General features: G+C 38.8%; 1 protein-coding gene across 3 annotated transcripts in view; it reads right to left on the bottom strand.

The window, feature by feature from the left end:
* The window catches only part of TBC1D23 (TBC1 domain family member 23), a 41954-nt gene that overhangs the window by 16717 nt on the left and 5998 nt on the right, over positions 1–19239 (bottom strand). For all 3 annotated transcript variants that reach the window (XR_009631138.2, XM_060770720.2, XM_060770721.2), the window contains exons 2-13: positions 18230–18341; positions 17375–17480; positions 15046–15250; positions 14627–14750; positions 12974–13098; positions 12833–12879; positions 10141–10244; positions 6528–6650; positions 4747–4839; positions 2619–2789; positions 2051–2093; positions 718–827 (exon numbers count right to left, since the gene is read on the bottom strand). Coding sequence is in view for 2 of the 3 variants with exons in the window: in XM_060770720.2 (XP_060626703.2) it covers positions 718–827; positions 2051–2093; positions 2619–2789; positions 4747–4839; positions 6528–6650; positions 10141–10244; positions 12833–12879; positions 12974–13098; positions 14627–14750; positions 15046–15250; positions 17375–17480; positions 18230–18341 (1363 nt within the window). In the remaining variant the exon portion in view is untranslated. The remainder of the gene's footprint in view (positions 1–717; positions 828–2050; positions 2094–2618; positions 2790–4746; positions 4840–6527; positions 6651–10140; positions 10245–12832; positions 12880–12973; positions 13099–14626; positions 14751–15045; positions 15251–17374; positions 17481–18229; positions 18342–19239) is intronic.

The following is a 19239-nucleotide window of genomic DNA, read 5'->3' as shown; positions in this document are numbered from 1 at the left end:
CATTGGGGGCGTGCCAGGTAAGTCATTTATCTTTGCCTGAGGTAATTTAACAGTCTCTCCAGGTTTGGCGTTCATGCGCTTTGTCGGTGCCGGGGGAAGGAGGGCCTGTTCGTATAGGGCGGCCTTCAGTCTTAATTCTCTATTTTTCCTTGTTTGGGGTGTGAAAGCCCTACAAATGGCACATGCTTGGGAGAGATGTCCTTCGCCCAGGCATAGGAGGCAGCTGGAATGTGTGTCATTATCTGGGTATTTATTAGGGCACAACACATACTTCTTGAAGGAAGTAGTGGTAGACATAATAAAGCAAGTCCAAAATTCAATATTAGAGTTCAGGCAAACCATTTTAGAGTGTCTTAATCTAAAATCGAAGTCTAGGAAACCATGTCAGAAATTTTGAGGGCAGTCCAATGGAGTCTCTAATTTCCTTGGTGCTGCAAGTGGTGGATGAGAAGAACTGGGCAGTAGCCCCTCCCATGGGCTATATATACTGACGGGGAGAGTGGGTGGGGCCACTTCAACTGTCACAAGATTAGTCCTTGACAGTTTTCCGAGGCTGCCTGCGCAAGCGCAGGAATAAACCATATGCGCGATACACAGTGACCACTATAGGGGAACTTCCCTGGGGATGACTTTTGCAAGCAAAACTGCCTTGCCTCTGAATTAGCAATTAGATCCCAAATAGTCCATTGAACAATTAGAATTCAGATGTATACTTACATCAACTAAGGAGCTAATGCTACTTTTTGAGCCCGAAGTACTAGCAATCCAGTGGCCATATCCATTTTCTGGACCGTCCACATTAATGTCTGCTAAGTGCTGTTGTAGTGCTGAGAAAAATATAATTTAAAACTTACAGTATTTTTAACAATATTTTTATTGTTTCAGCTTCACAATATATTGCTTACACTTAGTTTCCATTGGTGCTCATATTTATACACACTTTATTTCTATGTAGCACTGCACCCCATCTATTTATACATCCTTCTCATTGAAAAAAGGATGAAGATAGGTGACTGGTCTATCCCAATTTAGTCACAAAGAAAACTAATATCATACGCTTCATATGCTTCTAGACTTCTCTTTACTAACTCTTTTCTCAAATTACAACATCAACAAAAACTTAAATTTAATCTTCAAAACTTATAATTGGCAAGCCTTTCTCTTCTTCATGCAAAAAGGTTTCCGGTGTTTTAAAAAAGTTTTCAATATTCCTTCTTTTAGTAGACATGTTAATTTGTCAATTTTGGCCAAGTCCATCATCTTTATTATCCATTCCTCCATTGTTGGTATTGTTGTACTCTCCCATTTTTGCACATATAGTACTCTGGCTGCTGTGGTCATATATTGCCATAGTCTATCCTGGTTATTTTTATCAGTCAGACTAAGTAGAAAAGTCTCCAGTTTTAGCTGGATGCCTCTCCCTAAAAAATTCTGAATCACTGTGTGTATTTGAATCCAATATTTCTTGGCATGTTTACATGTCCACCACATATGATAGAAGGACCCCCCTTGTTGTTTACATATAAAACATATTGTATTAATACAGCAATACTGTGTGTTTCATTGCGGTAACAGTACCCAAACTTATTTAAGTGAAGTTGATTGATGCGCTAAGAGTATAAACAAATCAAAGACTAACAATATATTGTATATATCATGTTTCCTCAAGCTGGTGAACTCCTGGCATTCTGTACGAGTTTCATCAATCCAAAAGTGTGGGACTATAGGATAAGAGATGTTGGGCCCATGTTCAGTTGTAATCTTTAAAAATGTTAAGGGTATGCCACCTTGGAAATGTCTTCTAAACCATTTAAAATATAGAAATAGCTAAATAGTCTTTACAACTTCTCATGTTTTAACATCTATGACATATCGTAACCATTACAAAAACACTGAAGAAAAAACTTCACACAATGAAGCAATCTGTATGCAAGCAATGCACAAGAAAAGGAAAAACGGTATATTAGAATTTTCAAGCAATTTCAATATGTAATTAATGTCTATAAATCACATTTAAAAGGACAAAACATGGGATTAAATGAAATCTTACCCATAAATCCTCCTTTAGCAATGCTTACATATTCTTTATTTTTCTGTAAGGAGAAATAGTGATAATATTTTTAATTTTTTTACAAGGCAAATATAATATTTTTAAATTTCCAATGTTAAGAAGACAGCTAAATTAGTCTTATGCTCCCACATAATTGTGTATCAGGCAAAGAGCATCTATGTTTCCAAATGTATAGTTGCCAATCCATATTTGGAGATCTCACTTTAAGAAATGTGGTATATAAATCCAATAAATACATTAAAATTATATAACTAAAGTTGCAGAAATTGCAAATAGAGAAAATGTCTTTTTTTCAATTTTGCAGAAACAAAGAATACAGCAACTTTAGTATACGAATGATTAAGCCACATGCACATCAAAGGGGCTAAGTTGCAACAGTACAAAAGGAAGAGCAATATCTACAGAAATAAACCTGAAAGTTGTTGTATTTGTCTCGCTCCATGAATACTAACTAAAAGAATGCTAACCTTTTGACAGTGGTGCTAGACAAAACAAGAAATACATTAATGTGCATTAAATACAAGGCATGCCGATATTTGAAACATACCTGTAAGAAGTGTGCCAGTACCATGTTCATGTACATGTCCTCCTCTTCTCGTCCACTCCCCATGAAACAAAGGTGCTCTCCACTTGCTATTGAGCCAGACTCAAGGGACTGTTTTTGTGCTTCTAACAAGGACTTTACAGACTGGGCAAATTCTGATGGGTTCTGGAGCATCTGAGAAACAATTCAAAGAACTTTATTCTTTTTTCCACATCTACTCAGCTGCTAATGGAGAAAAAAATAACAAATTACTTGAAAACATTTTGATATTGTTATAAATAAGGGATAAAATATTGTCTGTTTTGCAAACAGCTTTAAAGAGGGTTGCTGTGAGTTTTCCGGGCTGTATGACCATGTTCCAGAAGCATTCTGGTGCCTGAGGGAGGGGATCCTTTTTTGGGAGGCGATTCGCTAATCCTGATTGATTCTTGTCTAGAATTCCCCTGCTTTTTGGGTGCTGCTCTTTATTTACTGTCCTCATTTTAGGACACTAGCAGCCAAATTTTGTTCATTTTTATGGTTTCCTCCTTTCTGTTGAAATTGTCCACACGCTTGTGGATTTCAATGGTTTCTCTGTGTAGTCTGACATGGTGGTTGTTAGAGTGGTCCAGCATTTCTGTGTTCTGAAATAATATGCTATGTCTAGGTTGGTTCATAAAGTGCTCTGCTATGGCTGACTTCTCAGACTGAATTAGTCTGCAGTGCCTTTCATGTTCCTTGATTTGTGTTCAGGCAATACTGTGTTTAGTGGTCCCTATGTAGACTATAAGGGCCAACTAACACCACCCAACAAAGGATCCCCTGGCAGCAACCAGCCAGGTTTTGAAGCTGCAAGCCAATTCAATGCTAATCAAGGTGGCCAATTGCAACATTCCCACTTGCTTCAAGCAGACAAAGAGTTCTTTCTCCCACTCTGGACATTCCACAGATATATAAACCTCACTTGTCTAGTTTCCAACAGACCCCTCAACCTATGAGGATGGCTGCCATAGAAGAGGGTGAAACATCAGGAGAGAATGTTTCTGGAACATGGCCATACAGCCCAGAAGACTCACAGCAACCCAAAGCTACATTAAAATCATAGAGTCATAGAGTTGGAAGAGACTTTGTGGGCCATCCAGTCCAACCCTCTGTCAAAAAGAAGGAAAATTGCATCCAATGCACCTCCGACAGATGGCCATCCAGCCTCTGTTTAAAAACCTCCAAAGAAGAAGCCTCTACCACACTCCAGGGCAGAGAGTTCCCCTGTTGAACAGCTCTTACAGTCAGGAACCATGAAAATGAACAAAATCTGGCTACCAATATTAAAAAAACTCGAAAACAGAATTCCTCTGTTTTTGCATGTTCCTCTTTATTTACTATCCTGAACATGAAATCATCAGGGCCAGCTAGCACTTCCTAACAAAGGATTCCCTCAGGCAAGAATCAGCCAATCTTTGAAGCTGTAAGGCCATTCAATGCTAATCAAGGTGATCAATTGCAACTTTCACACTTACCTCAAGCAGACAAGAGTTCTTTCTCCCACCCTGGACATTCCACAGATATATAAACCTCACTTGCCTAGTTTCCAACAGACCTCACAACTCTGGGGATGCCTGCCATAAGTGCATGAAACTTCAGGAGAGAATGCTTCTGGAACATGGCCATACAGCCCAGAAAACTCACAGCAACCCAGTGATTCTGACCATGAAAACCTTCAACAACACAGCTTTAAAGGGTTTTCCATCTACTTCATTACATCTTTCTTTCAAATGGGCTTATTGTAGAGACCTGTCTTACAGACATTGTTTACAAAAAGCCAAACAACTCATTTGAAATAAGCTAATATCAACAGTATGAAGTCTATTCTATAAAGCAAAAATCATAAAACCAAATACCTCTATATCTTTATTTTGAAAACCAAGGGGCTTAAATTACTAATTTCAACAACCACAGATCCTCTGAAGTAATAAGGCCTGAATTCAGGAACTGATTTAATGGATCTATTCTAACTGGGATGAATTCATGTTTTGGATTCCATCCCTTTGAACTGATTTAATTGATCTATTCTAACTGGGATGAATTCATGTTTTGGATTCCATCCCTTTGATCAGTTTAGGGAAATTGAAAAGCAGCCAGAAAATATGCTTACCAAGTCTGAGTCTAAATGAAATGCTGTTGATAAATGGCCGGCATTATACTGTTCTGCAGGACGACAATCCACCACAAAGAACCTCACTCCTTCCTGGAATAAGAATATTTGAATCAGGTCAGTTTACTAATATGCACTTTTCCATTAGAAGCTTGTTATACCCATTCAATCTGAAGTGAGTGAAAGGATTCAAAGTTTCAAATAGCCAAGAGCATGCCTCAAAAACATTTTCCTTTAAATAGCAAGTTCTTACATATTTCACAGATTTTTCTTAAGCACCTTTAATTTTAAAAAAGAGTTTGCTATGGCTACATATGGGTATGGGTTGCCATGCTTCATTTGTTATGGATGAGCATGCACGGTTCTTGAGATTTTGGACAGGGGGTCCCAAAGGTTAGGACAGATATTTTCATCAAGCATGGAAGTTTCAATACAATTAATGTAGCTTCATGTTTAGAAAGTCTACAACTTTATAAGTTTATGCATGCACTTGAGACACATTATCTACTATAGATGGTTTCACACTTATTTTTGTATCAGATTTTCAGTTTTTTTACAAGCATGACAATTTTAATTTATCAGTGGAAAAATACGCAGAAGACAATTATTATTCTAATACTTTTGTTTCCCACTGAATAGGCACACATTATTCAAAACAGTGTTATTAAACATTGTCATTTTGTTGTTATAACCCATAAGGCTTCTCCTTCTTAGTAAAAGTAAAGGTTTCCCCTTGACATTAAGTCTAGTCATGTTCCTCTCAAGGAGGTGGTGCTCATCTCCATTTCTATGTCGAAGAGCCGACGTTGTCCGTAGACACCTTCTAGGTCATGTGGCCAGTATGACTGAGTGGAGCGTCATTACCTTCCTGCAGAAGCAGTACCTACTGATCAACTCACATTTGCATGTTTTTGTTGGCAGAAGTTGGCGCTAACAGTGGGAGCTCACCCCACTCCCCGGGTTTGAACTGCCAACCTTTCGGTCAGCAAGTGCAGCATCTCAGTGGTTTAACCTGCTGTGCCACCAGGGGTCCTCTCCTTCTTACATTTATTTTATAGACTGTGTTTGGACTTCTATGTAGGCAAGGTCATGAAAAATTAAAACAGGAGGAATAAATTTTGACAGTTAAAGTACAAGCCCACACACATCTACTCAGGAATTAAATCCCACTAAAGTAATAACCTTAGTTACTTGTGTGCAGATGAACATAAGTTTGCTGCTAGACATCATTCTTCTATATAGCTGTTACATTATAAAGTGGCTGAATAGATAGAAAAACAAAGATCTTGGCCTTATCTAAGTTTTAATGATCACCACAAATGGATTTATAAAGGCACTCCATGTGCCATTTTATATATATATTCCAGCCATTTCTTCATGTGCCTTCACAATTTATCTTCTTCATTAACTGTACAGAGATTAAATGTGGTTAAGAGCATTAGATTAGTGTCAATGGGCAGGAAATATTCTACTTCCAAGGCCCTGCTCATTTTGAAGCATCTTAGCTGAGCTTAGTTCAATCACTTACTCTTAGCTCAACTACTTCACACATTTATTGTGAGAATATAAATGGGTTGGGCAGAATCACATGTGCAGTCTTTATTTCCTTGGAAAAAAGCAGTAATAGAAATGTAAACAAAATACAGAGACAGGCTTCTTAAAGAAGGAGCACAAAAGGGGGTACAGAAAAATTGAAAGTCAAAAGAAATTGACTTGAAGATACCTAAGTAATTGCTTTAATTTTTTCCTCATCTGTGGAGAAATGTTTCAAACTTACTGACCTCTTGCTGTTGATTTGCTTGAAGAATCTCTGATACAGAAACGGCTAGACACAGCGCTTGGCTCAAATCTGAATCATCATCTTTGAGACCCAACAAACTGCTGCCAAATAGACTATGATTATCCTGCAGTGGCAAGAGAAAACAGCATTTATGTTCAACACCAAAACTCTGCATGGTATAAAAACACCAAACAAATTCCAAGATTTAATTCATTTTATTTGGAACCCTCATATGAAAGCCTACAATAAAAAGTGAAAAGGAAATGCATCTCCTAACTGTAACTTCACTACTGTCACTTACTGCTCTTACTACGTAAGTTCTTTTTCCTATTTAGTGTGCCAAAAGCACTCCTGTAATTCAAAACCAACAAATGGCATGACTGCTGTGCACGATATATCTTGGAAAAGTAACTCATGGGCTGTGCCCTTCGACAGTTCCTGCTAGCAGAGATGATACTCCTGCCAACTCAAGCTGCACCTGGAAATAATATATTATGGCTATCATCAGCAACAATCTGTTTCTGGTTCAGATTTTGTAGGATGGGATTCCCAAAATTGCAACACACATCATGCTGTTATCTCGCAGTAAACATTCCATCAGGCTGCAATGTCTGTCCACTGGTTCTGCAGAGATCAGCTATTTGCATGAAATTTATGAGTATGTGCCAAGTTTTCTTCTTACCTCCTTATTTACATTGCGTTTTCTAAATCATAAGCCTGAAGGTTTACCTTATGTCAGTTGTTCTGGAATTCCTTTAGGCTGAATAGTGAAGCAAAACTCCTTTCAATTTTGGAGGAGGAAAGGGAACAAAAAACACACTAGTGGAGGGTTTTGCTAGTAACTGTGGAAAAAAATATGCATTCTATTCCAGATTCAGGAAATCCACTGGTTTTTTTTAAAGGGCTCATAGTAGCACAGGAAATCAAAACTAACATGCTAACATCTCAATTAGATTTATTTACACTTGTAAGCAATGATCGTTACCATTATTTTCTTTAGGAAATGGTTCCAAGTTTGTTTCCTTAATGCTTTATTTTGGAAAAGAACAGGAAACAATGTTTTACTAATTACAGTATGTCTATATGATGATATTAATAAAATTAAAGGGTTCTATCACTAAATATGCAATATACTTTGTTGGTCAACATTTTAAAATACATATAAAATAAGTTGGGCCCATGCTGATTAAAAATAATATCATCAAGTGAAGCAAGAATGCAATGGACTAAAATGTAAGTGTTGTTTTCCTAAGCCTGATTAGAGCAATTTTTTCAGAGGTATTTACCTATCTGCAAACAATGTAATGCTTCATTCTATTGTTAGGGTGAGCAACTTTCCAAGGGACCAAAGTGGAAGAGGCCCTGCCTATCAGAGACTACAAAGGGGTTGTTTAATTTGCTGCCATCAGGTTTTTGTGGCAATTGCAACATCTCTGTGACTCTGATAAAAAGTATTCTTAGCTTCTGGTAGCAATATACAGGGTTAGTCAAAATGAATAGGCCAAAATGAATAGGAAATTGTAGCCGAATTGGCCTATTCATTTTGACTAACCCTGTATTTTGGCCAGATCTGACAGGCACCAATTACAATGCAAATATTCCAGTGAGAGATTTCAGGAGAAGTAGGGCGACAGAATGATGAGAATGAGGGCTAAAACAGAGAGACAAGGGAAAAAATGATGCAAAGGGCAAACTCCAAATGGAGAGGAAAGTTCTCCTTTCTGGGCTGTGATCAATGCAACGCTCTTTGGCCAAGATCTTACATCAAGTGGGCAAAGCTCCTGCTGCTGATACACAACCATGTGGAGGGAAGGAAAGAGGAAGCAATTCAAACGATGAAGAAGGTAAGTGCAAGACAGAGGAAGGATGAAACAAGGATGCACACAAATTGGTGAGTATCCTCATTTTTTCCTGGGAGTCAAAACTGCAACCCTCTCTTGCCTATCTATTGGTAAGCAGCAATAGCTTCTCTCCAGGCTTGGCAGCTGTGGGAGATTTTGGATGGAGCACAAAACACTAAAAAACTGGTCCCTGCAGCCTGTTCAAAGGAGACTTATGTGTGCATATGTAGCAATGAGAGTGCAACCCTTTCTGGGGATCAAAGAGAAACTCGTGGACCTGACAAGTACTCGGTTCCTGCTCTCAAGAAAGCATGTGACATTTACACCATCACACATCTTAGTCTTGGAAAACAAATACAGGTGTATTTGGTCTTTCAATCAACAGGAACTGCCTGGATTGCTTTGCCACAGCCTAAGTATTTGTAGCATTCAATCCATATCACTTTGAGTCTCTTGTAGGAGAGATAAAGTGGGGTATAAACAAATATAATAGTAATAATAATAATAATAATAATAATAATAATAATAATACAGGGAAAGGAATTATTGTTTTCTTTCATCTTTTACTTATTTAAAAATATTATTTCATTTTCTGGTGCTTAAAGTGCAGTTGCATAATTGGTATGTGTTTCATGGAATAACAGGACAAGAAGCATGTTCTCTTGTCCTCCTGAGAATGGGCACAAGAATAATGGTACAAAAGGACTCAGGCATATTAATCAAATGCATAAATTGTATCAGAAGGAACTGTTCCAAACTTAAGCTGGAGGAAGTGGAAGATGGTTAAGAGAAGACTCCTCAGTTACATCTGCAATAAACAGACATCAGGAGACATTGAGGGCCATTTCTGACTAATCAGAATGTTTCCAGCTGTACTCAGCCCACCTTATATAGATCTTATATAGACTGCTTTGGTGTGTAAATAGTTCTCTGCAGGGGCATGTTTTGGAATTGTATTGTCGAAGGCTTTCATGGCCGGGATCACTGGGTTGTTGTAGGTTTTTCCGGGCTATATGGCCAAGTTCTGGAGGCAATTTTTCTCCTGACGTTTTGCCTGCATCTATGGCAAGCATCCTCAGAGGTAGTGAGGTCTGTTGGAAGTAGGAAAAATGGGTCTATATATCTGTGGAATATATCCCTGGTCATTCCACAGATATATAAACCCATTTTTCCTACTTTCAACAGACCTCACTACCTCTGAGGATGCTTGCCATAGATGCAGGCGAAATGTCAGGAGAAAAATTGCCTCCAGAACATGGCCATATAGCCCGGAAAAACCTACAACAGCCCTGCTTTGGAATTGCAAAACACCTTGGTAGTTTCCACTGCTTTCCCACTTCAATTCTCTCTGCAGCTCACCGCATTAGCAGGGTTGTATTCATTAGCCTTCTCTGCCACGGAAACCAAATTAGACCAATCAAAATAGTGTATTTGAATTTGTCTCAAGGGATTCCAGAATGTCCATGCTACCATTTGTTCAGTGTCTTCTTAATTGTATAAACTCCACAGCACAGTGAAGAACTGGTTTAAAAAAGGAAATATCTACATCATGTTCATAAAAGGGGGATAAGGAAAGGCAATGATATAAGAGAAACCATGATGTAATAGGCAGATGTTTATATTTGCTGCAGATAATTTTGTAGAAGGAAACATAACCAAACTATTTAATTATCTCACACTTGCAGCTTTTAAATAGTATAAAGTCAACTCTTGGAACCCTTGAGTTTGATGTAACAAGGAAGTATAGAATACACGGAAATCACTGATTATTACCTTTCTGAAAGAAGCTGGAGTTTTGCTACAGTAATAATGGGCCAAAGAGAAAAGGTCTTCTATATCTTCCACTTCCAAACTGGAGGGGGATTTTTCTAGGAATTCTGAAACATAAATTAGTTCGGTTCGATGCTTAAATGAAACATTACAAAGGATGTGTTATCAAAGGCTTTCATGGCCGGAATCACTGGGTTGCCCTGAGTTTTCTGGGCTGTATGGCTATGTTCCGGAAGCATTCTCTCCTGATGTTTTACCCACATCTATGGCAGGCATCCTCAGAGGTTGTGAAGTCTGTTGGAAACTAGGCAAGTCAGGTTTATATATCCATGATATGTCCAGGGTGGGAGAAAGAATGCCTGTCTGCTTGAATGTTGCAAATGGCCACCTTGATTAGCACTGAATGGACTTGCAGCTTCCAAGCCTGGCTAGTTGCTGCCGGAGGACCCTTTGTTGGGAGGTGTTAGCTGGCCCTGATTGTTTCCTGTCAGGTGTTCCCTGTTTTTTAAGTGTTGCTCTTTATTTACTGTCCTGGTTTTAGAGTTTTTTTAAAATACTGGTAGCAGGTTTTGTTCATTTTCATGGTTTCCTCCTTTCTGTTGAAATTGTCCACATGCTTGTGGATTTCAATAGCTTCTCTGTGTAGTCTGACATAGTGGTTGTTAGACATTCCACAGATATATAAACCTCACTTGCCTAGTTTCCAACAGACTTCACAATTCCAAGGATGCCTGCCATAGATGTTCCAGAATTCTTCTGGAACATGGTCATACAGCCCAGATAACTCACAGCAACCCATTACAAAGGATGTTCATTAATATGGAAAATGTATATTCTACATATGCAACTTAGCAATGCCTCATATCCTATGAGCAAACAATATATGTTCCATTACTTGGGTAGAATGATTCACCACAAACAGAATCTTTTAGGGAGAAGGCTGGGAATGAGGAAGGAAGGAAAGACTCCATGCAATGCAATATTAATACAGAGGCACATTACAGCCAGATTAACAAATATGAGTCTTTTTCCCAAGCCAATACTGGAATGGACAATAGGGATTTGCACTCCAATCACCATAGAAACTTGATCAGTAACTCTGTGTTTGGAATACTCAATTCAGATTTCAATCTGTTGGATAAGCAAATCACTTTTTTCCCATTTTGGGTACAGTGTCTGTTAATAGAGACAGGAAAAAGTGAGTGGAGAAAATATGCTTGACAAGCAAAGCCTGCAACAGAATGGTCAGGAGGACTATCTGTTGATTCATCCCTATGTAATGAATGGCTTGCAATGGTATTGTGCAGCCAGCATATTCACTGTAGTTCTCTAGCATTTATTTCATTCATCTGTGAATTCTTATTAAGCCCTTATCTTTACTGCATGACTGGTCCAATTGAAAAAGGGAATGAGAGAAAGTGTAATAACTCATGGAATATGAGTAGTAATAAGACAGGAAATGTAATTACAAAATCAGCCATCACAAATTTTAGAACCAGAATTAAACATTGGATAAGTAAGGATCAAAATGATCCATTCTTTTTTTGCTTTTTCATGAAACAATGAATAAGTGCATTGATAGGCAAACACCATAAGCCTGAGAGCCATTTTCAATATCTCCCCACCCTATCTCGTTGCACTAGGTGGCTGCTCTTCTTCATGGTCAAAAGTTATGTTCTAGTTACTTCCAGAAAGGATTGCTTTACTTTTTGGGGGAGAGCCAACGAAGTAGTGTTTAGGCACAAAATCATTCTTCCTGGCTGATTTGGAGGACCCACAAGCCACATAATTCATGGGCCACACAATTTCCACTCCTGTGTTGTTGCTATATGCATGTGCTTTGGATGAGTCCCTGGATTCTTCTCACAGACACTAAGGAGGGGATGTGAAGTATCTGCTCCCTGTTGCATCTGAATGTCAGCTAGTTAAAAAAACCAAAATCAGATTATGAATTATGACTCTTGTGCATTCTTTTAAAAGTGTTTCACGTGATTTTAAAGTGCGTTTCCTCAATATGCACCTGTTTGGGCCCTGAGATCCTTCTCTATGTCCCACCACCTTCACAGGCATGGCTGATGAGACACAAATAGGATCCTCTTGAGCTTTTGAATTCCTTTTCCAAGGAGCCCAAAATGTTGTGTTCTGTATATTTTTAATAATATCGTACACCGAGTCTCAGTTCTGGGAAAATGTAGAACAGAAATAAGATCTATAAAAATAAATAAGGCCAATGATAACACAGTTCAACCAAAACAAATTCTTTAGTATCTTGCTTTGTAGGCCTGTTACTGGAGTTATTTGGGGCACTGATTCAGAAAATTCCACTGGATAGACTGCATCAACTCTAGTTTCTTAGATATGGTTATGATTTTCTAAGTGAGAGCAGATGAAGACTGACTCAAAAACTAGAGCTGATAGGGGGAAAGCCATGCCATTTTTGTAATCAGAAATGTAACATTTGAGGCACCAAAATCTGTGTTGGGCAGTGTAATCATAACAGGCATACATAATGGGAAACTCTGGTTAGTTTGGGAATTATCTGGATGTTTCTGATTCTTTCACTTCTGCTGGTATGTACACAAACAGAAATGGGAAGGGATCAGTTCCGCTCTTGAGCATGCCTAGCAAATGTTGGTTAACAGTGCCTAAGGAGCATTTTACAAAGTAGCAGAAGCATTACAACTGCAGGACTTACTCACGATATCTTCTTTGCTCTCTGACTCTGGTCCTAAGACAAATTCTCTGGAAAGAGGCAAAGAAAGAGATGCAGAGTAAGGTACAGAAAAAATACATATATGGTCAATCAAGTTCTTACCAAACACGATGATATACTTACTTTGCATTAACAAGCATGATCAGCATTAGAAAGTAAATGAAAAATGGATCTGCTAGCTGTAAATATCCATCCCAAATTGCCTGAGTGACTTCATTGGAACAGTGGCTTGAAAACAGGCATCCAAGCTGGAAAGTTGAAGGAATTAAAAGAAAATTAAGCAAACTATTAGAAGTCTGAGCATATAGTTAGTAAACAATATATATGTGTATACACACACACACACACACACCATTCTCACCCTAAATATGTGCTTTTTGTTTCAAAGGAATCCCCACATAAAAGTGGAGGCCACATCTACACTGCTCTATAATACAGTTTGAACTGCATTATAATCATCGGTGTAGACTCATATAATGCAGACTGAATTGAATTGAATTACATGAGTCTACACTGCCATGAAACAATCAGAGCTAGCTAACTCCTCCTAACAAAGAATTCCCTCAGGAAGCAACCAGCCAGGCTTTGAAGCTGCAAGGCAATTCAATGCTAATCAAGGTGGCCAATTGCAGCATTCACACTTGCCTCAAGCAGACAAGAGTTCTTTCTTCCACCCTGGATATTCCAGTGATATATAAACTTCACTTGCCTAGTGTCCAACAGACCTCACAATCTCTGAGGATGTCTGCCATAGATGTGGGCAAAACGTCAAGAGAGAATGCTTCTGGGACATGGCCATACAGCCCGGAAAACTCATAGCAACCCACTTTGTGTATTCTTCATCATGAGACACAGTCTAGAGTTGATGATACAGTAACATCTAGAAGGCTGCAGTTTTTTCTGTTCAGTCAGGATAGTGGGGTCTGAATTTAGATACAAGGCTTGTGGATGTGATGTTAGACTTTAAAATGTCCTTTAAACTTTCCCCAACCTCAGAGCCACAAGTGCTGTTGGGCTGCAATTCCCATTACCATCAGTCCGCATGCCAGATAATCAAAAGTGATGAGACTTGTCATTCAATAACATCTGGGGACCCAAATTGGGTAAAAGCTAAAGAGCCCTGACCTCTATGAAAAAAATATAGTTGGCCCTCTGTATCCACAGATTCTTTATTCATGGATCCAATGGCCCTTTGAAGGCAGCCCATAAGACTGATGTGGTCCTAGATGAAAACGAGTTTGATACCCCTGGTCTATATTATCAATAATTGTCTTTGCTTCTAACCAACATTTCCATAAGCAGGCTAAGAAATCTGCATCAAGAGGAGTTCATCAAAACTAATTTTATGAGAACAATTATAGTTAACCTGGTAACCTTATAGCAAAGCCACAAATCTCTCATAGGCTATTTTTTGAGCATAGGATTAATTTTAGCAGTCACTATACTCGTCAAGAAAATCCTGTGATAGGGTTCCCTTAGGGCAGTGGTTCTCAACCTGTGGGTCCCCAGGTGTTTTGGCCTACAACTCCCAGAAATCCCAGCCAGTTTACCAGCTGTTTGGATTTCTGGGAGTTGAAGGCTAAAATATCTGGGGACCCACAGGTTGAGAACCACTGCCTTAGGGTCACCGTAATTTGGAAATGTCTTGAAGACACACAACAACAAAATACCCCTTAACTATTACACACATATTTTTGTTAAGCTTTGTAGTTGATACTTTTAAAATTACTATAGGGGTTTATTTTTCATTATGTTTCCCTAATTTCACTTTATTACCCAGTTGAGTGCATATGAATCTGGCGTCATCTTTTTGGTGTCCAGAAAGGAGCAGAGTTCAGGCTCATGGTACTGGAGGAGCAGCCGAAAAAGATGAAATGGCCTCCCTTTCTGGTAACAGTCCCTTTAAAAGAGCAGTGAGAGGATTCATGAGAAAGGCACAATGGCAAAAACTGTAAGCAGCTGAAAAAGCAAGTGCGCAGGGCATTGAAATTGCAGTAATATACATTTCTCATTAAAAAATGAGCAGGGACATACTGCAGTCCTGTGTCACATTATCATAAGAAGAGATCCACAGATACAACAGAATGTGCCTTTCTTTAAAAGAGAAGACGCTTTTCTTGAAAATATGGAGGGTCAAGGTAAGGGACAGGCACACTTTATACCAATTGCAATACACATGAAAAAAAGGTCTTTACCTTGGAATGTACTTATTCATGATCGCATAGAAGCAGTTGTACAAGTCACTTCGTGGAAGCTGAAGGTGCACCAATGGCTTGAGTAGATATGTCCAACTAAGGCTAGAGCTGTATTTAACATTGCGAGATTTACAGTAAAAAGTAATCACAGATTCAATATCCAAAAGTAATACTGACTTCTGCTCCTCTGGCAGGGATAGCTGATCTGAAAGAAGACCAATATTATGAGTGTGAGAGAAACATGGCATTGTTACCTATTAGACTCAAGGTAGAACTGTAGACATGCTAACTCCCCATGGCTCAATGTGATGGAATCATGGAAGTTATAGTTTGGTGAGGTACAAGCATTCTTTGGCAGAGAAGGCTAAAAATGCTCTAAAGCTGCCACTCCTATGTTTCCACAATATTGAGCCATGGTGGTTAAAGTATTGCCAAACTGCATTAATTTCAGTGATTCTGGCCATGAAAGCCTTCGACAACACATTAATTCTACAGTGTAGTTGTACCCCAAGATTACCTGTAAGAGAATGGGAAAGAGAAGGGATTACATAACACAGCCATCATAGTGCTTTGCCAACATAACGCAGCAGCCCAGGTTCAAATGCCAGTTTTCTCTCCCCTGTGTTATCGAAGGCATTCATGGCCGGAATCACTGGGTTGCTGTGAGTTTTCCAGGCTGTAAGGGTATGTTCCAGAAGCATTCTCTCCTGACATTTCACCCATATCTATGGCAGGCATCCTTAGAGGTTGTGAGGTTTGTTGAAAACAAGGCAAGTAGGGTTTATATATCTGTGGAATGTCCAGGATAGGAGAAAGAACTCTTGTCTGTTTGAGGCTGCAGTTGATCACCTTGATTAGTCCTGAATTGCCTTGCAGCTTATATAATATAAAACTTTATTTATATACTGCTCTATCTCACCGAGGGGGACTCAGGGTGGTTTCCAAGCAACGTCACCAAAACATACAGAGTAAACAGCATAACAAAATGAACAAAACAACAAAAGCATAAAATTATCACAATTACACATATATATTAAAAATAATCCTGCCTTCAAGGCTTGACTGCTTCCTGCCCGGGATAATCTTTTGTCAGGAGGTGATTACCTGTCCCTGATTGTTTCTTGTCTGGAATTCCCCTGTTTTTGAGTGTTGTTCTTTACTGACCTGATTTTAGAGTTTTTTAAATACTGGTAGCCACATTTTGTTCATTTTCATGGTCATCCATAGCAGAGCACCTGATGAAGCAACCTGGACACAGCATATTATTTGAAAACACAGATATGCTGGACCAATCTAACAACTACCATGTCAGACTACACAGAGAAACCATTGAAATCCACAAGAATGTGGACAATTTCAACAGAAAGGAGGAATCCATGAAAATGAACAAAATCTAGCTACCAGTATTTTAAAAAACCCTCTAAAATCAGGACAGTAAATAAAGCGGAACACGCAAAAAAAAAAAAAGAGGAATTCCTAACAAGAAACCATCAGGGCCAGCTAGCACTTCCCAACAAAGGATTCCCCCAGGCAGGAATCAGCCAATCTTTGAAGCTGTATGGCCATTCAATACTAATTAAGGTGGCCAATTGCAACATTCACACTTGCCTCAAGCAGACAAGAATTCTTTCTCCCACCCCGGACATTCCAGAGATATATAAACCTCACTTGTCTAGTTTCCAACAGACCCTACAACCTCTGAGGATACCTGCCATAGAGGCAGACAAAACGTCAGGAGAGAATGCTTCTGGAATATGGCCATACAGCCCAGAAAACTCACAGCAACCCAGTTTCTTTCTCCTAATTTTTCCTTCCAGTTATATTTTTAACATTGCACCTCGCATTGCTACAGAGTGCTCCACAAAATTAAGGAGCACATTTAAGGGGTGTGAAACAAATGTGTCTACAGGTTTATTTATTTATTTATTTCGTGTGCTTCTACCCCGCCCTTCTCAACCCCCGAGGGGGGGACTCAGGGCGGCTTACAAACAGGTTTCTTCATGACAAGGTATATCCACTACCAAAATGGCACATCCTTGTAGATCACTCAGGCCCCTTCCACACAGCTCTATAAAATTCCACATTATCTGCTTTGAACTGAGTTATGTGGCAGTGTGGACTCAGATAACCCAGTTCAAAGCAGATATTATGGATTATCTGCCTTGATATTCTGGGTTTTATGGCTGTGTGAAAGGGCCCTCAGATAACCAAGTTTTATGTTGGAGGAAGCCCAGAGTTGTACTCACTAGGGGCAGGGCAGGAAAGTAACTATTAGAGAGAATAAGAAATTATTTACAGGGTAGCATTTTACACGTATCTTCAGACTTACCAACTAGATCTTGACAATCTTTGTGAATCAGTGTCTGTTCTGGCAGATCTAAGCATCCATCCCAGGAAGCCAAACTGTCTCCTTTCCCTACAACATTCAAGGCAATCTAAAAACAAAGTAGGGGGAGGATAACTTAACTTAGTCCACTTGACTGTATTCAAGATATAATTGTCAGGTCTGAATTATTTCAAAAACTGAAATGTTAAAGTAAAAGTATTTCACAGATAAATACTGAAAGATATGCCATTTTAAATAAACAGCCTACTTGAATATTAAGCTTCCATTTTTAAAAAATAATAACTGAAAAATACAGACTTTTACACTACTGTTGTAAAAGTAGAAAAATCCCATGTTACTTATTCTTCCCTGTTCAGTTCTGCTGGTTTCACTCAAGATGAAATGAACAGTCATCTCAAGTTTAGCAGCATACCGATACATGTAACAGTGACCTGATATTCTTATTAATGGAAAACCACGCTGTGTGTTTGCTTGTGATGGTGAACAAAGAAGTGCTGGGGGAAGGAAACCCTTAACTTGTTTCTCACTTGTCATTGTCTTGCTCCAAAATAAATCCTCCTAGCAGTTTGCCCTACTGCATAATATTTCTCCTTGCAAATATACATTTAGAGCTCAAAGGGAGAAAATTAATTTGGGAAATACTTAATTATGTCCAAGTAACCCTCACATACGGTTGAGCTATTAATCAACTGCAGTTCTAAGTATAACTGAAATAAATTTGTAAAGGTAAATTTTAAGATGGAAAGACAATTCCTATAGTTAGTTCCTGCTGCTTTTTCAATAAACATGAAAATGTGCTATAAATTATCACCTTTCAAAATAATGTGATATCCTCACCTTCCAGACCTTGGCTCTAAGGTCATCAGGTATAGCTCTCCCTTGGATTATGTTTCTAACTGTTTCAAGATCACAGCCACCTTCTTCTAGAGCTTCTGCAAGTTCAGTTTCCCTGAAAAGGTAATATAAAGATAATATTACTTTTATATTTATTTATTTTCATAGAATCGTAAGAGTCAGGGAAAAAACACGATGGTCACCCAATCCAACATTCTGCCACACCAGAATACACAATCAAAGCACTCATGACAGATGGCCATGTAACCTCTGTTTTTAAACTTCCAGAGAAGGATATTATACCACACATTGAGGCAGCATACTTTATTCACTGAATGTCTATTATGCACTTCTCCCAAGATGGGATTCTAGAGTAAGTGAGTCTGTGCCAGCAGGACTGAAGACTGACAGGTTGCAGGTTCTAATCCGGGGAGAGGCAGATGAGCTCCCTCTACCAGCTCCAGCTCCTCATGCGGGAACATGAGAGAAGCCTCCCACAAGGATGATAAAAACATCAAATCACCCAGGCGTCCCCTGGGCAACGTCCTTGCAGACTGCCAATTCTCTCACACCAGAAGCGACTTGCAGTTTCTCAAGTCTCTCCTGACACAACAAAAAAAATCATCATACAGGTATATTAAGATGTAAATAGGATACATGAATAAACTCAAATTACTTGAAGTAAAAATTCAGCCTCCAATCCCATATCAAGCTGCCTTGGGGCCCTTCCACACAGCCCTATATCTCATACTTTTAATAATGTACATGTGCAAATTGAATGTTACTTTAGCTTTTAATTGTATTTAAAGAGCAGCCCTGCAGGCCCAGCGTATGCTGAATGAAACAACAGACATTAATCTTACAGAATATACAAAAATAAATGATGTAACTTCCAGTGGTTTTAGATGCAATTTTTGAGGGAACACCCAAACTGATATGCATTGCCAAAGGCTCGGAACAGATTGAAGGCCCCTCAAATCTAGCATTAAGTTCCAATGTTGCTAATCACACAT

Source organism: Anolis sagrei, chromosome 3, assembly GCF_037176765.1.
Source record: "Anolis sagrei isolate rAnoSag1 chromosome 3, rAnoSag1.mat, whole genome shotgun sequence".
In the NCBI taxonomy this organism is placed as follows: Eukaryota; Metazoa; Chordata; class Lepidosauria; order Squamata; family Dactyloidae; genus Anolis; species Anolis sagrei.
This window is presented reverse-complemented; position numbering and strand designations above follow the sequence as displayed.